Source organism: Bicyclus anynana, chromosome 8 (genome assembly GCF_947172395.1).
Source record: "Bicyclus anynana chromosome 8, ilBicAnyn1.1, whole genome shotgun sequence".
In the NCBI taxonomy this organism is placed as follows: Eukaryota; Metazoa; Arthropoda; class Insecta; order Lepidoptera; family Nymphalidae; genus Bicyclus; species Bicyclus anynana.
The window spans coordinates 15,468,064-15,488,502 of record NC_069090.1 but is presented as its reverse complement, the minus strand read 5'-3'; the positions used below and the strand labels follow the sequence as shown (position 1 = coordinate 15,488,502).

Here is a 20,439-nt window from a genome sequence, read left to right as displayed (position 1 = left end):
TTTGGACACACACACACATAATACACAAAAGACAACAAATACCTAAAACAAAAGACAGAAATTTTAAAAATATAGTAAACTAATAATTTAAAGATATTAAACTAATGATTAAATTAAATCCAAAAAAATGATGTGTGTGGTACCAAAATGGTCTCCACTCAGCATGTGCTACGCTAGTGATGGATGCACCAGCGCAGCGCTGGTCTTCCGTGGAACCATGTGGTGACGCGGGCGGAAACAACAAGAAGAAGTGTTACTAATTGATAATTAATAATAAGAACATAATAAATAATTATATATATATATACCTTTATAATTATATTTATATATATATATATAGTGTGTTAAATAAATTATTAGTAGTTGTCAGTGAGAAATATAATATAGAGTAGAAATAAATAAAATTAAATTATTGGGTCCTCAAAACCTTCCCGGAGACTATTTAATATTAATTAATTAAAGAGGGTAGGTGAGGAGCCTGGGATTGGAGACTGTTACTTACCCTGCTGTTGTAAAAGTAAAAGGTTTTTTACCGATTTCCTAAACCAGGCTTTGGACTTACTGACATTGCGCATGGGGGGAGGTAGATTATTCCAGCACTTGGTGGCAGCGTATCTAAAACTACCCCGAAACGCAGCAGTAAAGTGTTGAGGTGCTCTCAGTGTCCAGACTCTGTTAGAACGGGCGCTAGACTCTTTGTCCCAATGCAATCTATCGAAGAGATATTTTGGTTCTTTGTCTTTAAGAATGCCAAACAAAAGAGTTGCCAAGTGCAACTTTCTTCTAGCTGCCATATTTAGCAAGTTGCCATTATTAATATATGGTGAAATGTGAGATCTGGGAGGGATGTCGTAGCAGTACCGAATGCAAGCATTTTGTATTCGCTGCACTAATCGTTGAGTACGGGCTAATAAGCGAGGACCATACAGTGCATCGGCGTAATTTAATTTTGATAATATTAGAGACTCACAAACCTTAAGTCGTACTCGTATGTCAAGAAAATGTCGCACGCGGTATAAAATTTTTAGCTTGTAAAAACAAGTTCGGACTACTTTAAGTAAATAATTTTCGAACCGAAGGTCACTGTCAGTTAGAACACCCAAGTTCCTAGTTTCATTTGTACGTTCTAAAACTTCGCCCCTAATACATACTGGGGGAGCATTGTGTGGAATTTTCTCGATACTTCTCCTAGTACCAAGAATCATGTATTTGGTCTTATTTGAGTTTAAGAGAAGTTGATTTGAATCAGCCCAGTCTGCAATGTTCTCTATTACACACTTTTTTGGCCCGCTGGCTAAAACTGCTGGCACTAGCGTCGCAGGGGTCGCCATTTTGCAAAATATTTCATAGACTCCACGCCACAAAACAAGTCCCGTAGACGCGGCGCGGCGGCAGTGTCATTTAACTCATTGACATTTGGTAATAGCAGTCTTATTTTGTGTAAGGCGCTGTCAATTTTAGTTCCGGTTTTAGCCGCGGGACTTCTTTCGTGGCGCGGAGTCTACTAAACACAAGCGCGACAACAGCGACACCCTTACCGGGCAAGTTGGTTTGCGGCACTTTACCAACCTTTACCAACAAAGTTATCTAAAGCGCCATCTCGTGGAGATTTAAGGTATTTACCACGAAGTTAAGGAGTACAAAACAGTAGGTAATCCCAAAAACGAATGTTTGTTCCCATACTCCTCAATACTTAAACTATAATAAAATTTAAATAAGCTGTAGGTGTATGTAGGTACATCCGAATAGACAAAGAATGGCTAGATGGTTACAACTTGCATCGCTTACTTTACGCACCCATATTTCAACCTACGAGTACATCCATAGTGTACAAGATGGCGTTGCAAACATGATTGATTGAAAATAGCTTTTTTACTTCATATTATAATATCTCTTAATTCACCAATTTCAATATCTTAATGTATCTCATTATGCACATGTGCTGTAATGTAATATAAAACGTTTATCATCCGTCTAAAAACGAACAGAACTTTTTTTGAATCATAGCAAAGAGTTTTTATCTCAGAAAAGTAAATACCTAAACTTTGTGAGATATAATTATAACATAGGCAGGCATTAATTTTTAATGGCTTAATGCAGTGGCCACACTTGAACGACTAGTTACCTAGTTCGGACTACTTTAGTATTTTAGTCGAGCAAAATACTAAAGTAGTCCGAACTAGGCTTTAATGATTTACTGACACTCGAGCTATCGCTTAAAGTCTATTCTTAATTTCGGTGAAAATTAACGCGTTAAATCGTGGCTACCGTTTAACGCCTTAATTTACGGCGTTTTCCGTTAGTGTGGCCCCAGCATGAGAGGTTAGAACACAGAATATTAAACGCTAAATCTGACTGAATAAACCGTCAAAAAATCGTTCGTACTCGACTAAAATACTAAAGTAGTCCAAACTAGGCCTTAAGTTATCCACCAGTAGACACCGGATGCCATTTGACATAGAATCTCAATTTCGTCAACTTGGATTCCGTTACTAGCACATGTCAAAGATAGTGAATTAGCCCGCTGATGTCACAGATAGTCTCCACAAACATGCAGGCTTATAGCACATATGACGCTACTGAAAACCCAATGTTTCATCTGTGAGAAAATATGTTTTAGATCGCACTGGGATCTTACTCTATTACAGGTAGGCTTCTCCAGTCACAACTATTCACATGTTCCCCCTTTGCAATAAATTGTTATTCAGAAACTGACGCATTCTTGAGGATATTCGGGTGGCCGCACCAGCGTTTATCGTCATATCAACCCATATTCACCTTACTGCTGAGCTCGAGTCTCCTCTCACAATGAGAGGGGTTAGTCTAATAGTCCACTACGACGTCCAATACGGATTGATAGACTTTACACACGCAGAGAATTAGGGAAATTCTCTGGCATGCAGGTTTCCTCACGTTTTTCCTTCACCATTTGAGACACGTGATATTTAATTTCTTAAAATGCACACAACTGAAAAGTTGGGAGGTGCATGCCCCGGATCGGATTCGAACGTACACCCTTCAGAATCGGATTCAGAGTTCATATCCACTGGGCCATCATGGATCTCTAGCGTTTATACGTACCTAATTAAAATTTAACGGAATTTTTATATAATATTATGAAGTGTGGAATCAGGCCAGCAAAATAACAGAATCCAACTGCTTGTCTATACGTATAATAACTACGTACTTACTAAACCTTCGAACAAGTATTTACGAAAAGGATAATTACTAACAAGATTTATTTATGTTAAGTCTTCTGTACTCGTACGGGGGATCCTGAGGTTGCGCCATGTGCTTTTCGAATTTGGCAGAAACTGAGCACGCAATAAATTAAGTATTTGTTTACGAAATATATCAGCTTCATTTATCATTTTAGACTAATGTGACCTAGACCACCCTAGACGGTCAAAATCAAAACAATCTGTATATGACTTACTTATATAAAATACAATGCAAAGAAACAACTGTACGAAAGTACTTGAAAAATAACAATATATTTCCATACTAATCATCATGGAGTTGCGGCGATTCAATGGCGAATCGACAGACAAATCAAAAAATCACAATCACACAAGATAAAAAAACATGGCTGATAATAATTAAAATAAAAAGACCTAGAGTATTTAGATAGGTAATAATACCAGGTAATACTTAATTTAAGAGAATATTTACTTAAAAAAAAAAAGTCTTTCCATGTTTCACAAAAATACTAATTCTAACGAACATTTATTAACTACTTGACAAATTAAAGTAACATTTATTAATAATATACACATAAATGCGATTTAGGGTTGTTCCTTTCTTAACAATCCTCTTGAAGGAGTAGTCGGGAGAACAGAAAACTTTAGTTTCTATTCTCTCAGCCAGCACAAAAGGAACGGAATAAGCTGCTTATCTTCAGTGACATTATTTTAATATACTTAAACACTAATCTAAAAAATCTATAATCAATAATAAAATTAGGATAAAATCACAGATTTATTGGCCACATATGGCGTATGACAAAGGATATGCCTGCATTTCTTCACACTCAAATCAATCCAATTTCACAGGATGAACACAATCAGGTGCATTTAACTTGCTAACCGTCACCACAGGATCAATGTTTATGATATCCTTCAACTTGTTCAACGTGAAAGGCATCATTTTATTACAAAACGGCATCATAACCACTACGCTCTCCAAACCTTCAGTCGAAGGCTTCTGTCCGTACCACGAACGCTGAATAGTTTCACAGATAACATTGTAAGGTAGTTTCGTCGTCGATTTTCGCGCTGTAGACGAACTAGGCAACTTGGTCGTGGATTTTCTCGCGGTTCTTTTACTCGGTGGCAAGATTGAATCATCGGCGCATTTGCGTTTCGTACTTTCCTGCAATTCGTCTACGAACGAATTCTGGTGTTTAGGAACTAAAGTGTATTTCAATATAGACTGATGGTACGCGTTGGCGTGAACCTTAAGGTCTTGCAGATGGGAGAACTTTTGTGTACAATTGTCGCAACTGTACAACAACTCCTTAGATTCCGCATCGTGTGTGTTCAATTTACAAAACAAATAGTTGACCGAGGAATTAAAGTGATTATATTTATGGTGCCTCACATAAGCGCCGAGGTCTTTGTGGAGCGAGTGACAATCGTTACACTGCACGACAATTTCACCCTTTTTGCCGAAAGTGGTAAATATATCGTCGTGCGAGTGTGTAAGTGAATCAGCTTCAGTGAAATATTTTCTACAAACTAAGCAAACTACTTTGACGGGATCGACAAGAGTAGTCGATGCCTTTTTAATAAAGTCACTGGGCGACTCGTCCGGTATCGCAGTAGTCACCAGATTTATCGGTTTCGTCGGGTGGTGCGTTTTCTGGTGCTTCTCTATTCCCTTCCGTGTCCCGTTTACGTCACAGTACGAGCAGGTAAACTGTTTGAGATTGTAATGACGCAATAAATGAAGACGCATTGCTCTAGAGCTAATGGTTGTGTATTTGCAATGACGACAGTTTTCCGCCGGTTTATTTAATCTATTTTCAATGGGTTCGTCGATGGTTAGTTTCTCATCGTCACTGTCGCCAGTGGACATCGGACTTCTTCGTGCCATTTCTTCTTCGGGAGTCGGGATCCTTTTCTCGTACCGGACTACTAACAGCGAGTTATCAGGCTGTTGAGACATATCATCCATCTCATTGTACTTGCTGTTGGTGTTAGGCACTGCTACGATATCCATGCCCTGTTTTTGTGTTTTGATGGCCGCTTCGATCCAAGCCGCTCGGACTGTGGCATTTTTGGTCGCCTCGACCGGTCGGGCGCCTTGTCCCATGTGGACGCTCTTACTATGATACTGCGCCTCGTGGTACGTTTGAAACTTCATAGAACAGTTGCTGCAATACCACCTGTAAATAGATAACGTATGATGTTTTATTTGTAAGAAACATTGAAATGTTAATTAGTGTATACAAATAAAATATCTGAATTTCATAGCTTTCCAATACTTACCTTATTTTATTAAGTTCGCTCTCCAAATGGTTGTGCATGATGTCTTCTTCCTTGAATGTAGAACTGCATTTGGGACAGCAGAATGACAACTCTTTGGGAGCACCAAAACTACCGAACATTTTTTCTAATTCTGTTTCATCGCGCTTGTTGGCAGAGACCAAAGATGGAGGTGACCTGGACACACTGGGTTGTGGCGGAACTTTCGACGTGGATGGCCCAGGATTAGTCCTCAATATTTCTTCTTTCTGCCTCGCCAAGTTTTCTTTATATCCGGCTATGAATGACGTTTGGTGCTCCAAAAGTTTAGCGACCCAGGTTTCAATTCTCTTGTCAGTGGGCAACTCGATCGGATCCCGGTTTTGTCTGTGCTCTGTTTTCATATGATCTCCTAATCCTTCTTTGTGGAATGCTTTATACAAACAAATACTGCAACCCCACCTATAATTAACAAATAATATTTTATTCTTCATATCATAAAACTGTAGTATGGTAGTATGTGTGGATATAGGCATCGAGAGCTAAAGAAATAATTTTGACTTTTTTAAATCTATACACATTAGGTAGAACGCCTAAACAGATACTTGATAATATTTTGACAGTTTGATCTAGGTAATTAAAATCCAAGGTCGTTCTTACTAGAAGTAAAAAGAAACTAATGCACTAATCCAAATCTATAACAGAACTTTGTTAACATTTAGATTCCTGAAAAAATACTTCTCATCAAAAACATTGAAACATTCCGCAAGTACTGTACAGGCGGACTGTTTCGATTTTCTTGATGAGAAGTATATATTAAGCTTGTTGCGTTACTTACTTTCTGTACTTCAACTCCTCATAAAGATGTGATTGCATAACCTCTAATCTGTCTTCTGTGACATTATTACACAGCGGACACTTGTATTTCAGTCCGTTCGGTTCACAAAACTGCCCAAACTCTCTACACAAGTCCTCTACCGACTCGTAGATTGGCTCTATCTCTTTCTTAACCAGATTAAGATCAACAGAAGTTTTCATAGGTATAAGTGCCGGAAGAAGTTTTTGTGGTGAAGGGGGGGGTATATCGCTCGAATCCTCGGATTTAACCTTCGGTTCAGAGGGAACGGTACTCTGACTCTGCTTCTGCCATCGCGGAGTGCCGTCGGTGTCGTCCGGCACGGTGCCTTCTCGATAATAATAATAGAATATCTCTTCCGCTTTACCCACGTGGGACTTCGATTGATGCTTAGTGATGTTTTCGGGATTTGAAGTTCTAAAAGCACAGTATGCGCATTTGTACTGCATTTTTGAGTTGTGAACTTTGGCGCAGTGGTCGGCGACTTCCGGACGAAGTAAGCTCTTGAATTTACAAAGACCGCACTGCCACGGCTTCAAGTCCATGGTGGGGGCAGGCGGCGGTTTCGGCAGACCGGCGGTCGACGCGATCGCCGCACTGACCTCCGCGGGCTTGCCGTCTCTGACTAGCATCACTCGCCCCCCCTTGTGGACGTCGGCTATATGTTTTTCTACAATTTGCAATCTATGATGGTAATACGAGCACGACGAACACGCAAATAGTTTCTCGTCGTGCATTTTCAGATGGGCTATAATTCTCGCGGCGGTCACTGGCTTGGTTTTGTCCAGTTGCTGGTAGGGAGGGCAATGGACGCAGTGGAAATCGTTCGTGCCGTAGTGGAGCGTCTCCCAGTGGCATTTCAACATGGACTCGTCGACGGACGTGTACGAGCAGCCCCTCGCCCCGCACGTCAGGCGCTGCTTGTCGCACACGTACTTCGGGTAGCGCGCCACCGACTCCGGTGGCACCTGGAGCGCAGCCGGTGCGCTGTCGGGCTTGTTGGTCTTCTCGGCCTGCCGAAGTCCAAAAGAGCTGGAGGCGAGGTTCAGCATCTTGTCGAAGTGTTTCTCGTTGGTCTCCAGATGAGGCACCGGGTTGACGGGCGCCGTCTGCGGGACGGGCTGCTGTTGGGCGTGCATCTGCAGATGCCTCACCATATTGAGCCGAACTTTAGTATTGAATTCACACAAAGAACACACTACAGAATCGTCCAAAATCGGATTGATAGGCAACTTATCGATATCTTGCGGGCCGTATCTCTTCACCTTTTCTGGCGGTTCGTCAGATTTGTCACTAGTCTGAACGTGCCGTTTTCTTCTGCTCTTCGGACCCGACTTCAATTCTTTGACGAATTCTGACGAAGTTGAGTTTTCGGCCGCCTTGTTGTGGTGTGTCAACATGTGCTCTTTTGCTTGGCTGGGGCTATTGAACACTAAGGAACATTTCTGACAGACGTGCTGGACCAACTTATCTCTACAGGAGTGTTTGTCGTTGTAATGATTGACGATATTTTTTTTTGACAAAGACTTCGGACAGTGGGCGCAACGAACGAGGCCAGATGTATTAGCAAAACAAGCGTTTATGTGCTTTCTGAAGCCAGACCCACATTTGAGTACAATGGAACATCTTGAGCACGTGAATAATTCAGTTAGGGAAACTTTTTTTGTTTCCATTTGAACTGGCGACTTTCTCGGAGACGGGGCGCGGATACTCTGCCCCTGGGCCGGGAGTTGACTCGTTTCATTGGGAGGAGGACTTTCATCGTCACTGTCTAAGCAAACAATTTCAGGCTCAGGTTGAAGTGCGAGTGCCTTCTCTGGGGTCGTATCTATTGTCACCGGTTTAAGAATCGGAGTGGAACTCTCAGACTGATCGATCTCTACTGCGGGAGGGGGAGTTTTCATTCTCGCTATCAGCATCTCTGCATTCTCTAAAATACTATCCCTTTCCAAGAGTTCTTTGAGCTGAGAATTTATTTCGATTTCCGTGCTTTCTGTTGCATCCGCATTCGTTTCTACGCCCACAATGGTTTCTGCACCCGCTGACATCGTATCTATCATCGAGTTTGTGTGTCCAATTAATTTTTCTAACTCGATCGATCTCTCCGCTTCTCGCACTGGAAAATTTTGCTGAGTGCTCGCAGCGACTTCTACAGCTGGTACATCAGATTTATTTAAATGAGCCAAGGGTAAAACTCTGTGCTCGGTGGTGCCATCCTGAAAATGGAAGGGATTGTATCATCTATTCAGTCAAAGTAACTTGAGAAATGACTAAAATTGCAAAAAATTATAAAATATATGAATTTTTTTTAGGTTGAATAGTTTTAGGAAGCCATATAAACATTGAAGAATCAAACTACCTTCTTAGTTATGATCCTCAAGTATGCCTTTGGCTGTCGCGCGGGGTGCAGCGCTGAGGCGTGCTCCAGCAATTCGTTTTCATCTACAGCTCCAAACACACACCACGTGCACTGGTATAATTTTAATCCATGCGTTTTGAAATGACGAATCAATTCAGTAGATTTATCTACAGAAATTGAACAAATCTGTAAACAAAATAGAAAACAATATCAATTCAATTCAAAGTAAATATACAAAAAAAATCAAAATTCATTTATTTCATATTAAAGCTTAGTTTACAAGCACTTTTGAAACGTCAAGTTTGACTATTTGCAAAGACTTTACCACCGGTTTGAAGGCAGGAATGCAAACAACTTTTAATCAAATCACTCACACTCTTTAAACTTTTGGTAATATTAATTTTTTATTGATAAAAGTAATGTTTTTCGTACTTAATCTATCAGAAATAAGACGAAACTGAATGAAAGAATGAACTTTAAAAATAGAACTGCTGTCATTAGCTGTGAAGAGTTTTATGTTTTTTTTTTAATTTGTCCCCAACTAAATTCGGGGACAGGCAAAGGTCGTTGACCATACAGCCTGCTCAGACGTCAATGAAGTTCTAGAGTAAAACTTTTATGTAAAAAGTAAAGTAATTATAAAAAAAAATGCTACGGCCATGTGAGTTTCTAAACAGCCAGTGTAAATTTAGCGCAAACTTCTTAATCGGAATAAGCCGCAACAATAACGTTTTGAGTTCCCTAAATAAAATTTGAAAAGTCGATTTAAATTGGCGGAATACTAATTTGTTACATAACAGTGACGGAGTTAAAAAAAAATAGATAATGATTAAAAAATATAATGACAATTAATTTTAAATATTATATATTATATACATAGTATTTAATATTAAAAAAATATAAACTGAATTTTGTCTAAAGTTATTTCCGAACGACTATTTGCCGTCTCGCGCTTTCTCTCTCCCCAAGATGGTGGATTAAACAAGACGTTTTTAAGGTGCATAGTGCTATCTAAAGGTTTATTTTAAAAACCATACAAATGTGAACCAGTAATTTTATATTGCGATAAGCAATATAGGTATTCCACCAAAGGAATAGTGAATTCTATAACATTAGTGGTTCTTCGAGTAGGATGTAACGAGATTTTTACGTAAGTCATTCTCCTTAGAGAGTGCCGCCTAGCGGAGAGTAGTCACAACGTCGGTAAAGCAGTCGTCCAATTTGACGACTGCTTTACCGACGATCCAAGAGCGGGCCAAATAAATAGACAATAATTATAATTTCCTCGTAATCGAAATGAAATTTCCTCATATTCGAAATGAAAAGTAGAGTGTTTAACACGGGTAAAAGAATCAATTCCTACTCGGACTATAGCCAGTCTAAATACCTCGGGAATTGATTCTTTCCACCCTCGGTTAACAATCTACTATTCATTTTACGTCTTAGTTTGTAGATCATCCTGTATAATTATTAAGAGACTCGTTAAGAATATTCGCTCAAAATTTATTATTATGTTATTAGCCATGTTAGAAAACTTTGCTGTGTTGTGGCGCATGTAGTTAGTCTTAACATACAAAAATAACGTACAAAGCATGAGAATTCCGTGGCAGATGAATGTCGAGTTTGCAAGTGTTCACAGAATTTTCCTGGCGTGTATGTCCGGAACTTGCATTGGGCGGCATCTGGAGAACTTTTATCTGCAAATGTATACACCAAAACATATAGTTACGTACTTTAGCCTTCGTAATCTTACAATTTTTCTATTATTATTTTGAAGAAACATCTATCTTCACAACGAGTCGAGAATATAAGTCTCATGTAATCGTAATCGGCACTTTTGATTTTCAAGTTGCCCACGCTTCATCGACAATGGAACATCAATATAAAATATCCCATTTTTACAGAAACAAATGAAGTTAGTAATAGTAAACAGTTAAATTTTCATAGATTAAGAGAACTGATATCAGCACAAGTCATCCCAACTGTTAAGTGGGAAACGCCTTCTCAGAGCTTTCAATTAATTTCAGCATACCCTCAGATCCGGACACAACTGCTTGGATGTAAAAATAAACATGGTGGTAATACTTCCCAGGACGAGCTCTATCACGAACAACGTCTCTTTTACGATATTAATTTGTAAGGGTTTAAAAACTTTTTTGCAGAAGATAATCAAAGACTCACCACAACAAAGATAGTAGGGCACAGCAGCTTCCCGGGTTAATATGTTGTCTTCCGGCAATGGCGTAGTTTGAAATGGAGCCTTTAATATTTCACCGTTGGTAGCGCCGTTGTGCACTCTTTTAATGTGCGCATTCACCAACGGGTTCGCGGCCGCGCGGTAGAAGCAAAGGCTGCAAACGTACGGACAGCAACCGTGGTACTTGAACACGTGAGTTATCAAGTCGATTGCGTTCCCGCAAGCGTCAAAGTCGCAATAAACACAACAAAGCGAATCGACTCCACCGACTCGCAAATGCGTCGAAGCGTGGAGAAGAGCTTCTTCAGCGTTATTCGTTGTGAAAGAGCAAAAGCGGCCGGCACATTTGAACACCTGCACCAATTTGATGGGGGCCATCATCGCTTCTAAGACGACGCGATGTTTCCGCGACATGACATCGGCTTGGAATTCTTCGTACTTATATTGTATTGTTTCGACAGGCTCGGTTATCGAAGTTGGATAGGATGGGCTGGGCCGCGGCAGATCTGCGTGAGCGCCAAGACTAATGACGCTTTCTATGACCGGCAACACAGGGGCGCTATCGTCAGCCGGTTGAGGTGCATTTGTGTTTGTTATGAGATCTGACAGTCGCCGTACATTGATGTAAGATTTATTTTGTACGACTTTCTCAGGCACGCCGTCGCTAACAGTAGGCTTATTAATTTCAGGTATGTTCGTTTGTGGTACCGGAACGTGCTCCAGAATAGGGAAACTATCTATGTGATTATCCAGAAAATGTTGGAAGCAATCCTTGAACTTATGTTGCCCTTGTGGTGTAACTATAACTTTGCAAATACAACAATATCCGTCCCATTTTTCGGTATGATTCAACTGTATATGCTTTTTCATCGAAATTAAAAGCGATGTTTTGTAATGATAATCGTTTCCATTTATACAGCACACGTATAATCTGGATTGCGATTCGGTATACATAATTTTAAAATGTGGATAATCAATAATATCTTGAGAAACAATTGGTTCCTCAGACTTCTCCATATTTGTATTTTCTAGCGAATCTGCCTCTTTCTCTTGTCTGTTTTCTGTTTCCGATTGAGACTCTTCCTGTGTTTCGCTTATATCCGACTCGATTTTAACTTTAGCTGTCTCACTAGCATCGAAATTTGATATTTCATCGGTAATATCATTTTCAAAAGTTATTTTCGAATTAATTTTGCCTGTTTTAGGCTTTATTGCAGCATCTGGTGTATTTTCATTGTTATGGGGTTTATTTGTGGGTTTTTCAATATTCTCTTCTGTACTATCACTGTCACTATCACTAGCATCGGCCATGCTTTGATTTGACCGAGTACTTCTTAATACTCGTGGCTGTTTTGAATCCGCTCCTGGTTCAATGTGATTTAAAAGATAACTTACAGCACTTCTGGTTAAACTTGCTAAATTAATTGTATACACCGCAGTTTGTTCGTCATTGTGCCACACTATAACATGCGTCTTCAAGTTTTCTAATGATATTTGAGTATAATTGCATTTTTCACAAATATATCCTAATAGCTGCCCGTTGGCGTCATTTGGTGGTGGTGGAATATCTATATCTAGTGGGCAGATTTGAGTATCAACACATTTGGAGCATGTATGTTTATATTCACCAGTATGCATACTAACAACGTGCCAGAAAAATGCTTCCAAAAGGCGTTTCTTTCTGCTGAATTCTTTGAAACAAAATCGGCAGATATATTTTTTGGACGATATTTTACTTATTTCTTGAAAGTTTGCATCTTCAGATTCTTTGATTGCTTGCTTAGCCACAGGCGGACTCAATCGTGATAATGGAACTTCTGTGTGAGGATGTTCGTTTTTGTAATGATGCACTATATCAGAACCACTATATACACAAATTCGGCAGCTGTAGGTAACAACTTGTTTACGGAAACAATAAGTTCTATCAGTGAAACAAGTAAAGTCTGGTAATTTACAAGTTTGTGATTCAGGAATATCATCGGTTGATGTAGTCGGAACTGGTTTTAATTCTGATTTCTTCTTTCTATTTTTGGGTTTAATTATCCCTGCTTGCCATAATCTACCTCGCTTGAGTTTTATTTTTTTCTTTATATCAGTTACCTCCGTACTTTCAGCGCTTTTACTTGAATCTACTGAATCACTTTCAGATTCCGAGCAACTGTCGTTTTTTGTATCACAAGCATTAATTATTTTACTCACAGAATCAGTTTCAAAATCATAAGGATCCACACATCCACGTTTATCTTCCTTTAATTTCGTTTTAGATTGTAGTTCTAAATCAGGAGTTCTACCCACATTCGATACTTTATTAATTGAACTATTTGCGTCAACACCTTTATTTTTTACATTTTTTGTTGGTTTCTTTTTTGGTATATTATCTATATCAGGGTTGTCTGAAGGATTGGGGTCATTGATTTTTTTAAATACTGATGGTTCTTGGTTACTTTCATTAGTCGATGAATTATCATCTTTGGATTTATCATCAGTTAATTTTGCTATGCGACACATACGTATTCCCGTAGCGTTCAAGATATCATCTTTTAAAAACATTTCCCTAATATCTTCCTGCAATCTTTGCAGTTCTCTAGAGGGTCTTTTCTTGACAGATTTATCGGTGAATATCATAGGTTGTGAGCTAATTGTATCTGCACGGGTCAGTCGTTTATCATTAATAGATGATTGTTTATTTTTACTGTTCCACTTTTTACCTCTTTTTCGTCTTCGTTTTTTTGTAGTAGGCTTGTCACCTTCGATAGTTACATTTTGATAATTATTTTCAACATCTTCAGTATTACTAGGTTCATTAGTTCTACCTGACTCTTCTTCTATATTTTTTTGTGATAAGGTTTCAGTTAAGTCATTAGTCACACTAGGAACTTCGTCATTCGCAACATCATTCATTGTAGTAGTTTTAATATTTACATCTTTAACCGTTTTCGTAACGCTGGTACTTTCTTCTATAGTTTTAACAATATTTTCCTGAGTTTCATTTTGCACACTTGCAGTTTCACGATTATTTTCAACACTGGTTTTATTAATCTTTTCTTGACTCTCACTTGTTATTTTACAATTATCTTCAACACTAGTTATAACAATACTTCCTTGATTTTCATTTTGCGCACTTGTTATATCACATTGGCTTTCAATACTGTCAACTTTATGCTGTTTTTGGTAGTTATTAGGTAGATCATTTGAATCAACGTTACTTGTAATAATTTCTGTATGTGGCGCAGTATTTATATTACAAGGATCTTGTGTTTTATTACTATTTTTCGCATCATCTAATATTTCTTCGGTAGTATTTTCAATTTCATCGTCTGACACTATTTCGCTCAACATTTCTAATTTTTTTTTTATTTTTTCATTTTCACTTGTCTGATCATCCAATAACGAAAGTAACTCCTTTATTTTATTCTTATCTTGTAAAATTGACAACAGCTTTCCAATTGATTTAATATCTGAAGACTTCTCAACATCGGAAGAAACTTCCTCTAAAGTATCCTTACTAACTGCCTCTGTGGTATGTGTAGAGCTAACATCGGAATTCATTTCACATTCCGAGTTATGGGTACTAGGCAAAATTATGTTCGGGTAAACGTTTTCCACATTAGTATTTAATGTGCTATCAGGAGCAGGAGCACAATCATTATCAACAAGATTTAAGGGTGGTGCAGGGCGTATGAGATTCTTATCGTCGTCTGAAGTTGAAACAATAGCATCATTACGACAAGAATCTTCTGCGTTAACTGTACTATTTTTATGCTGTGCACATGGGTTCGAATTTTCAGATACACATGTTTCTAGACCAATTTTACTGGCTTGTATTTCAGAGCCTTTAGACTCCAATTCGAGTTGCGGATTGTCATTTTCATTTGTTTGTTCAAATTTAATACTACTTTTTTTCTGGATAGTAGCAGCAATATCATCTACATCATTATATTTTTCATTATCATTAGAGCATATTAAAGATTTTCCGTTTCCGTTGTTTAATTCCGTGTTAATTTCGTGAATTTTACTTACATCGTTTTCATCAAATGAAACGCTTAATTTCTTGTCAGTTTTATTAGGATTTGATAAATTTTCTAACATGGTTTCCAAATTCAACTCTTTGGTAAAGTGACTGTTAGCGTCAGTATTTTTCGATGAATTTAAGTCATGGTCCAATTCCGCAATAAGAGCATTTATATTAGGGACTGACGTTATATTATCAGGGAACATCTCAAGATCGACTAAATCGAGGCTGGAATCTAAATCTAGAGTTTGTTCTGCTACTTTTTCTTGTATATTTTCATTTGATTTGCAATCTCTTTTTGTGTTCACATTTTCTAATAAACCAACGTTCGATTTTATTTTTGACTCCTGTATGCATTCTCCTCCGACAGTGGACACTAGATCGTCCGGTCGTTGTTCGTTTAAGTCTAAAAGCTCATTACTTTCAATATCTAAGGATTGCTTTGCTTTTTCATCGTTTTGATTACTATTAATTTCCTTAATTGAAGAAATTGGATTGCTGGCTGTGTTTTCAGTGACCAAAGTATGTACCGTCTTAAGTGGATACTTTTTGGAATTCTCCGAGGCTGCTATCACCATTTCGTTGTCATCTGAATCGGACTCAACAACCAATGTTTTTTTAGATTTTCTTGATCTCTTAATTGGTGACAACTCTAAGGAGATCGATCCTTCGGATAAATATTTTCGAGACGATCTCGTAACTCTTCTTTCTACTTTATCGATTTGTTCCGACGATTCATTAAGGATATTTATACTAGTTTCATTCGATTCTTTATGGTTCATTTGGCTATCATAATCCACATTTTCTTTGGTAACATTTGTTTTTGTATCTTGTATTTCTTTAGTATTTGTTTTGCCACTTGGGGCAGGCTTACTTTCAAAACTTTCAACTTTATTTAAGTCCTCTTCCTCTTCTTGGGTTATACTGGCTTTTTCCATTTCATTTTTATCATTGTCTTTGGTTATCTGATTATCTTCATCATCATAATTTGTTGTTGATGAAGTTGTTAATGATGTTGTTGTTGTTTGGCTTATTTCTGTTACCACTTGCGGCCGTCGAAGTTTAGGAATTTTGTAATTTTTAACGCCATAACCAGACCCCAAAATCGTGCCCTTAGAAATATTATCGTCAGAGTAAACAATACCATGTTTTTTAGAATCTCCTATACCACTTTTGCATTCTTTATTATCACGAGATTCTTTAGTATCACGAGGTTCTTTTCTATCACGAGATTCTTTAATATCACGTGAATCTTTATGTTCCCGATACATCCGTGGGTCTCTACTGTTTTTTCTAGGAGAGTAAAGCTTTTGTTCTTTGGGAGGATCAACATGATTTGTACTTTTCGTTGGTACTGGGCTGGGTTTTTCGTCAGTATAATCTTTAGAAAATCTGATGTCAGACTTAAGTTTGAAAGACTTTAGATCAGCTTTAACATCCATAAAATCAAGTTTGCTACACTTAATCTCTCGCCCTACACTACAAGCGCGTCGAAATCTTTTCGTATTTGTGATTTTTTCTTGGGGTTCTATAGATGAATGTTTTATGTCATGGGTTCTGTTTGTAGAAGATATTGTACGACCAACGCTGGATGCACGTTGTCTTCGAGCATCAAAACTAGAATTGGATGTTTGTTTAGCATTAATTGTTTGAAATGAAGTGTTAATACTAGTATCAATAGTGAAAGAGGATCCGCCATGTGGATTTACGCGTAATTTATTTTGTTCTAAATTTTTTGAGTTATCTCTGTGATCTTTCAGTTCGTGCAAATTCCCTCCGCTTCGGTCATGGTGGTAACTACGGCGATTACTATCTTCGTAACTTTTAGATTCTCTACGGTTTCTATAGTCATACCCTCTACCGCGGTTGTTACGGTTTCTGGAATACCGATCATTTTCATATTCTCTACTATACGAACGACCATAATCCCTATCTTCCCTATTGTATGAACGGCCGACGCTGGTTTCATGACGAGGTAATTGGTCTCGATAATTATGACTCGGTTCGTAGCTTTTATTCCTGTCGTTTCTTTCTACACTTTGTTCATGATGGTACCTTTTATAATCTCTTTGATGGTCGTTTTTATAGACGCCAACATTAAATTTTCGTTCCTGAAAATAGTTGCGTTCTCGGTCATCATCTCGACGCTGATTGCTGTCATAATCAGAACTTCTATGTAATCTTGGATCCTGTGACCAACCGACTTTGGAGCCAGATTTGTATTCAGATCTACCCATTGGTTCTGGTCCAAGAAGAGGAGAAATTTTATCAGTTCTTCCAAAATAGTGAGTAGGGGTTAGTGGACACTCAGATCTATTAAAAGAGTGAACAGGTGTCATTGGTCTATCTCCTCTTCCAAATGATGGTGTTGGAGTTTGTGGACAATCTAATCTTCCAAATGATGCTGCTGGGGTAGATGGACAGTCTAATCTTCCAAATGATGGTGTTGGAGTTTGTGGACAATCTAATCTTCCAAATGATGCTGCTGGAGTAGATGGACAGTCTAATCTTCCAAATGATGGCGTTGCATTTGGGGGGCAGTCTAATCTTCCAAATGATGAGGTTGGAGTAGGTGAACAGTCTGATCTATCAAAAGGTGGAATTGGAATAGGTGGACAGTCTAATTTTCCAAAATGGTTGCCCATAAGTTGATATTGCATACGTTCACAATCTCTTTGGTCAAAACTTTGACTTCTCTGCACTGAACTACTTCTCATATCTCTATAATCAATATCTCTCTGCATAGATTCACTTCTTTTATAATCAATATCAATCCTATTTTCTCTATAATCAACGTCCTTTTGCACAGACCAATTTCTTGGGTCCTTCTCTTCCCAGAACGATTGACGAGATTCAGATGTATCCCATTGAATTTGGTTATTATCTATTGATTTTTCCAAGCCGACTGAAGAAAACATCGGAGCATAGACATGTTTAGGAGTAGAATCTTCAGTGTCAAACGAGTGGTGCGACGGTGTCATATTCGGAGTCATGTTTGCAATATTTGGTGTTCTGTTTGGAGTCATGTTTGCAATATTTGGTGTTCTGTTTGGAGTCATGTTTGCAATATTTGGTGTTCTGTTTGGAGTCATGTTTACAAGGTTTGGCGTTCTGCTTGGCGTCATATTCACAATATTTGGCGTTCTGTTTGGAGTCATGTTTGCAACATTTGGTGTTCTACTGGGAGTCATGAGCATAGAAATAGTTGGACGCATGGACGGGGCAGAGTTTAGTACTGTATTTGGTAACAAAGGTGGGATATTTGATGTTATATTGAATTCGATAGATTTGTTTATAGAATTAACACTGAATGATTGTTGATCCACATATTTATTATGCACAACTGAGTTTGGCAATGGTGACTGCATCTTTTCAACATTTACAGATTGTAAATTAAGAGTATCCTGATTTGATACCGAATTTACATCTCTTTTGATTCTTGGATCTGCTAATGATGATATTCTTTCATCATCTTTGTTTATTTCCTTCTCAACCTTATTAACTTTTACCATGTCAGCTGCTATAGGTGATAATAATGGTGTAGTAAACAAATCAGGTTTTATGTTAGGTAATAATTTCCTCATATCAACGTCCAGTTCTGAACCTACAACTAGTTCCTGGATTGGATCACTCGGAATAATTACAGGTGGTTTAATACCCGTGTCAGCAAAATCATCATGATCAGGCGACTTAGGAGCTAAATCAGTATATATATCATCCAAAGACAAACTAGATTTATCTTCATCATCTGAACTTTCTGTCAAAGTTAGCTTGGATAGAAAATTAAACCTTTCACATTCCTTTTCTGTCAATTTAAGACTCTGTTTTTTCGTAGTATCTTCTTTTGGAGAGCTTCTAATAGAATCTATACTGAATTTAGACGTGCAAGTCTTTGCTTTATAATTTTCAATTGAAATTCTCTTTTTTGGGCCTATTTCTTTGGCATTTGTAACTTTGGTGATTTTTGGCTGATGTAAAAGTGGAGTACTTACTGCGGAAGCTGTAGCATCATCAGTGTTTAACACGTTTGTAGTTTCACATAAGATTTCATTCTTTAAAGCTTGCAGTATATCTATTTCTGATACTTCTTTCGATGGAACCAATATCGGTTTTGTTGGTTCTAATAATGGAATACTGACCTCTGGATTCTGATTAGCTTCACCACCAGCTAATATGTTACTATCTATGGTATTGGATTGCGGAATGTCTTTTAATTGTTGAGCCTCTTTTGTATTTATAGATTCAGATTTCTTTTCTTCTAGAACGACATCCACTAAAGGTTTACAGGAATTTGGCTCACAACCTTCATTATTTTTAGAAGTTTTGTTGTTTTCATGATCATTTCTAATATTTTTAGAATTTGAAGTTACGAGGTCTATTGTGATAATTTTTTGGCTCTCTTTGCAAGAATCTATCTTTTCAGGAGATGGAGCCTCATTTTTAAGTTCTTTACTTTGCTCTAAAATGAATTCATTATATAACAAATCATCATTAATCTCTAATATATCTTTGTTATCGTCACATTTTACAGTTATTTCATCTAATACGATAACTTCATTATCTTTGTGATCTTTTTGTTTATTAAAAGTTTCAAAATCAGATTTATCAACACATGTAACTTTGTTTTCAGAAGTCATTGGTTTTGTCTTATCGGAATACACAAGACGTAACTGTATTTTACGTTGTTTCTCTTTATCTGTACTACATTTACCTGTAGATGCAGCATTGTTTTTATCTAAAACAACTAGACTGCCATAAATACTTTCTATAGCTTCACTTTCGCTATCAGAAAGTTCTCCTTCCTCAATTTCAGTCTTTTCGCTAACTGTGCCTTGTTTAATTTTTTTACTCTTATAAGATTTAAGTATAATATCCGATATGTCATCACTGGTTCCTGTTTCTTTCAATTCACCAAGAATTTGCGTTCTCAGTTCACGCAATGATGCAATGTCAACATCATTATCGCTACAATTTATTATTCTGGACAAAATATCTTTAGTATTCAAGGAATCGATGCTATCTTCTGGCACATTTAATGTTATATTTAAATCTCTGGAGCGATTATGTTTTAATTTATTTTTATTACTTTTCTTTCGTTCTTTTTTGTGTGGTGAACGTTTGCGTGGTGATATTTTCGGTGAACGTCTACTAAAAAGCGGTTTTTCTGACGAGGTTTCATTAGACCAATAAATTTCATTACGTGTCGGAGATACCAAAACCCCAGTGTAAGTATTTTTGGGTTTTGTGGGTTCCTCATTTGTATTCGAAGAGTTACGTATCGAAGCTGACGACTGTAAATTTGGCCTTCGTTGAAACAATGCTGGTTCCTTGCTACCCGGTAAACATACTTCTTCAATCTCACTGGCTCTTGCTATTTCTGGCAATGTTTCAACATTATCCGGTTTCAATTTTGTTACAAAAGACTTGAGCTTACTTCTTACAATATTTAAATCGGCTTTTTCTTGTTTTGATGAGTCATCTTTGACGGGTCTCGGAAAGACATCACGCTAAAATATGGAAATACATTTAATTATTTTTAATGTACTTGTA

At 37.7% G+C, this 20,439-nt stretch overlaps 2 protein-coding genes across 5 annotated transcripts in view; one reads left to right on the top strand and one right to left on the bottom strand.

Moving 5' to 3' along the window:
• The first annotated feature begins 186 nt into the window (after positions 1–186).
• Positions 187–20,439, top strand: part of LOC112056158 (uncharacterized) — a 59,949-nt gene continuing 39,696 nt past the window's right edge. For both annotated transcript variants that reach the window (XR_008251019.1, XR_008251017.1), the window contains exon 1: positions 187–202. The gene's annotated coding sequence lies outside the window, so the exon portion shown is untranslated. The remainder of the gene's footprint in view (positions 203–20,439) is intronic.
• LOC112056160 (uncharacterized) overlaps positions 3,476–20,439 on the bottom strand; it is a 29,801-nt gene continuing 12,837 nt past the window's right edge. For all 3 annotated transcript variants that reach the window (XM_024096527.2, XM_024096525.2, XM_024096526.2), the window contains 6 exons: positions 10,862–20,396; positions 10,268–10,377; positions 8,681–8,866; positions 6,304–8,537; positions 5,490–5,927; positions 3,476–5,386 (listed from right to left, as the gene is read on the bottom strand). In XM_024096527.2, coding sequence (XP_023952295.1) covers positions 4,036–5,386; positions 5,490–5,927; positions 6,304–8,537; positions 8,681–8,866; positions 10,268–10,377; positions 10,862–20,396 — 13,854 coding nt within the window. In that variant the 3' untranslated portion in view covers positions 3,476–4,035. The remainder of the gene's footprint in view (positions 5,387–5,489; positions 5,928–6,303; positions 8,538–8,680; positions 8,867–10,267; positions 10,378–10,861; positions 20,397–20,439) is intronic.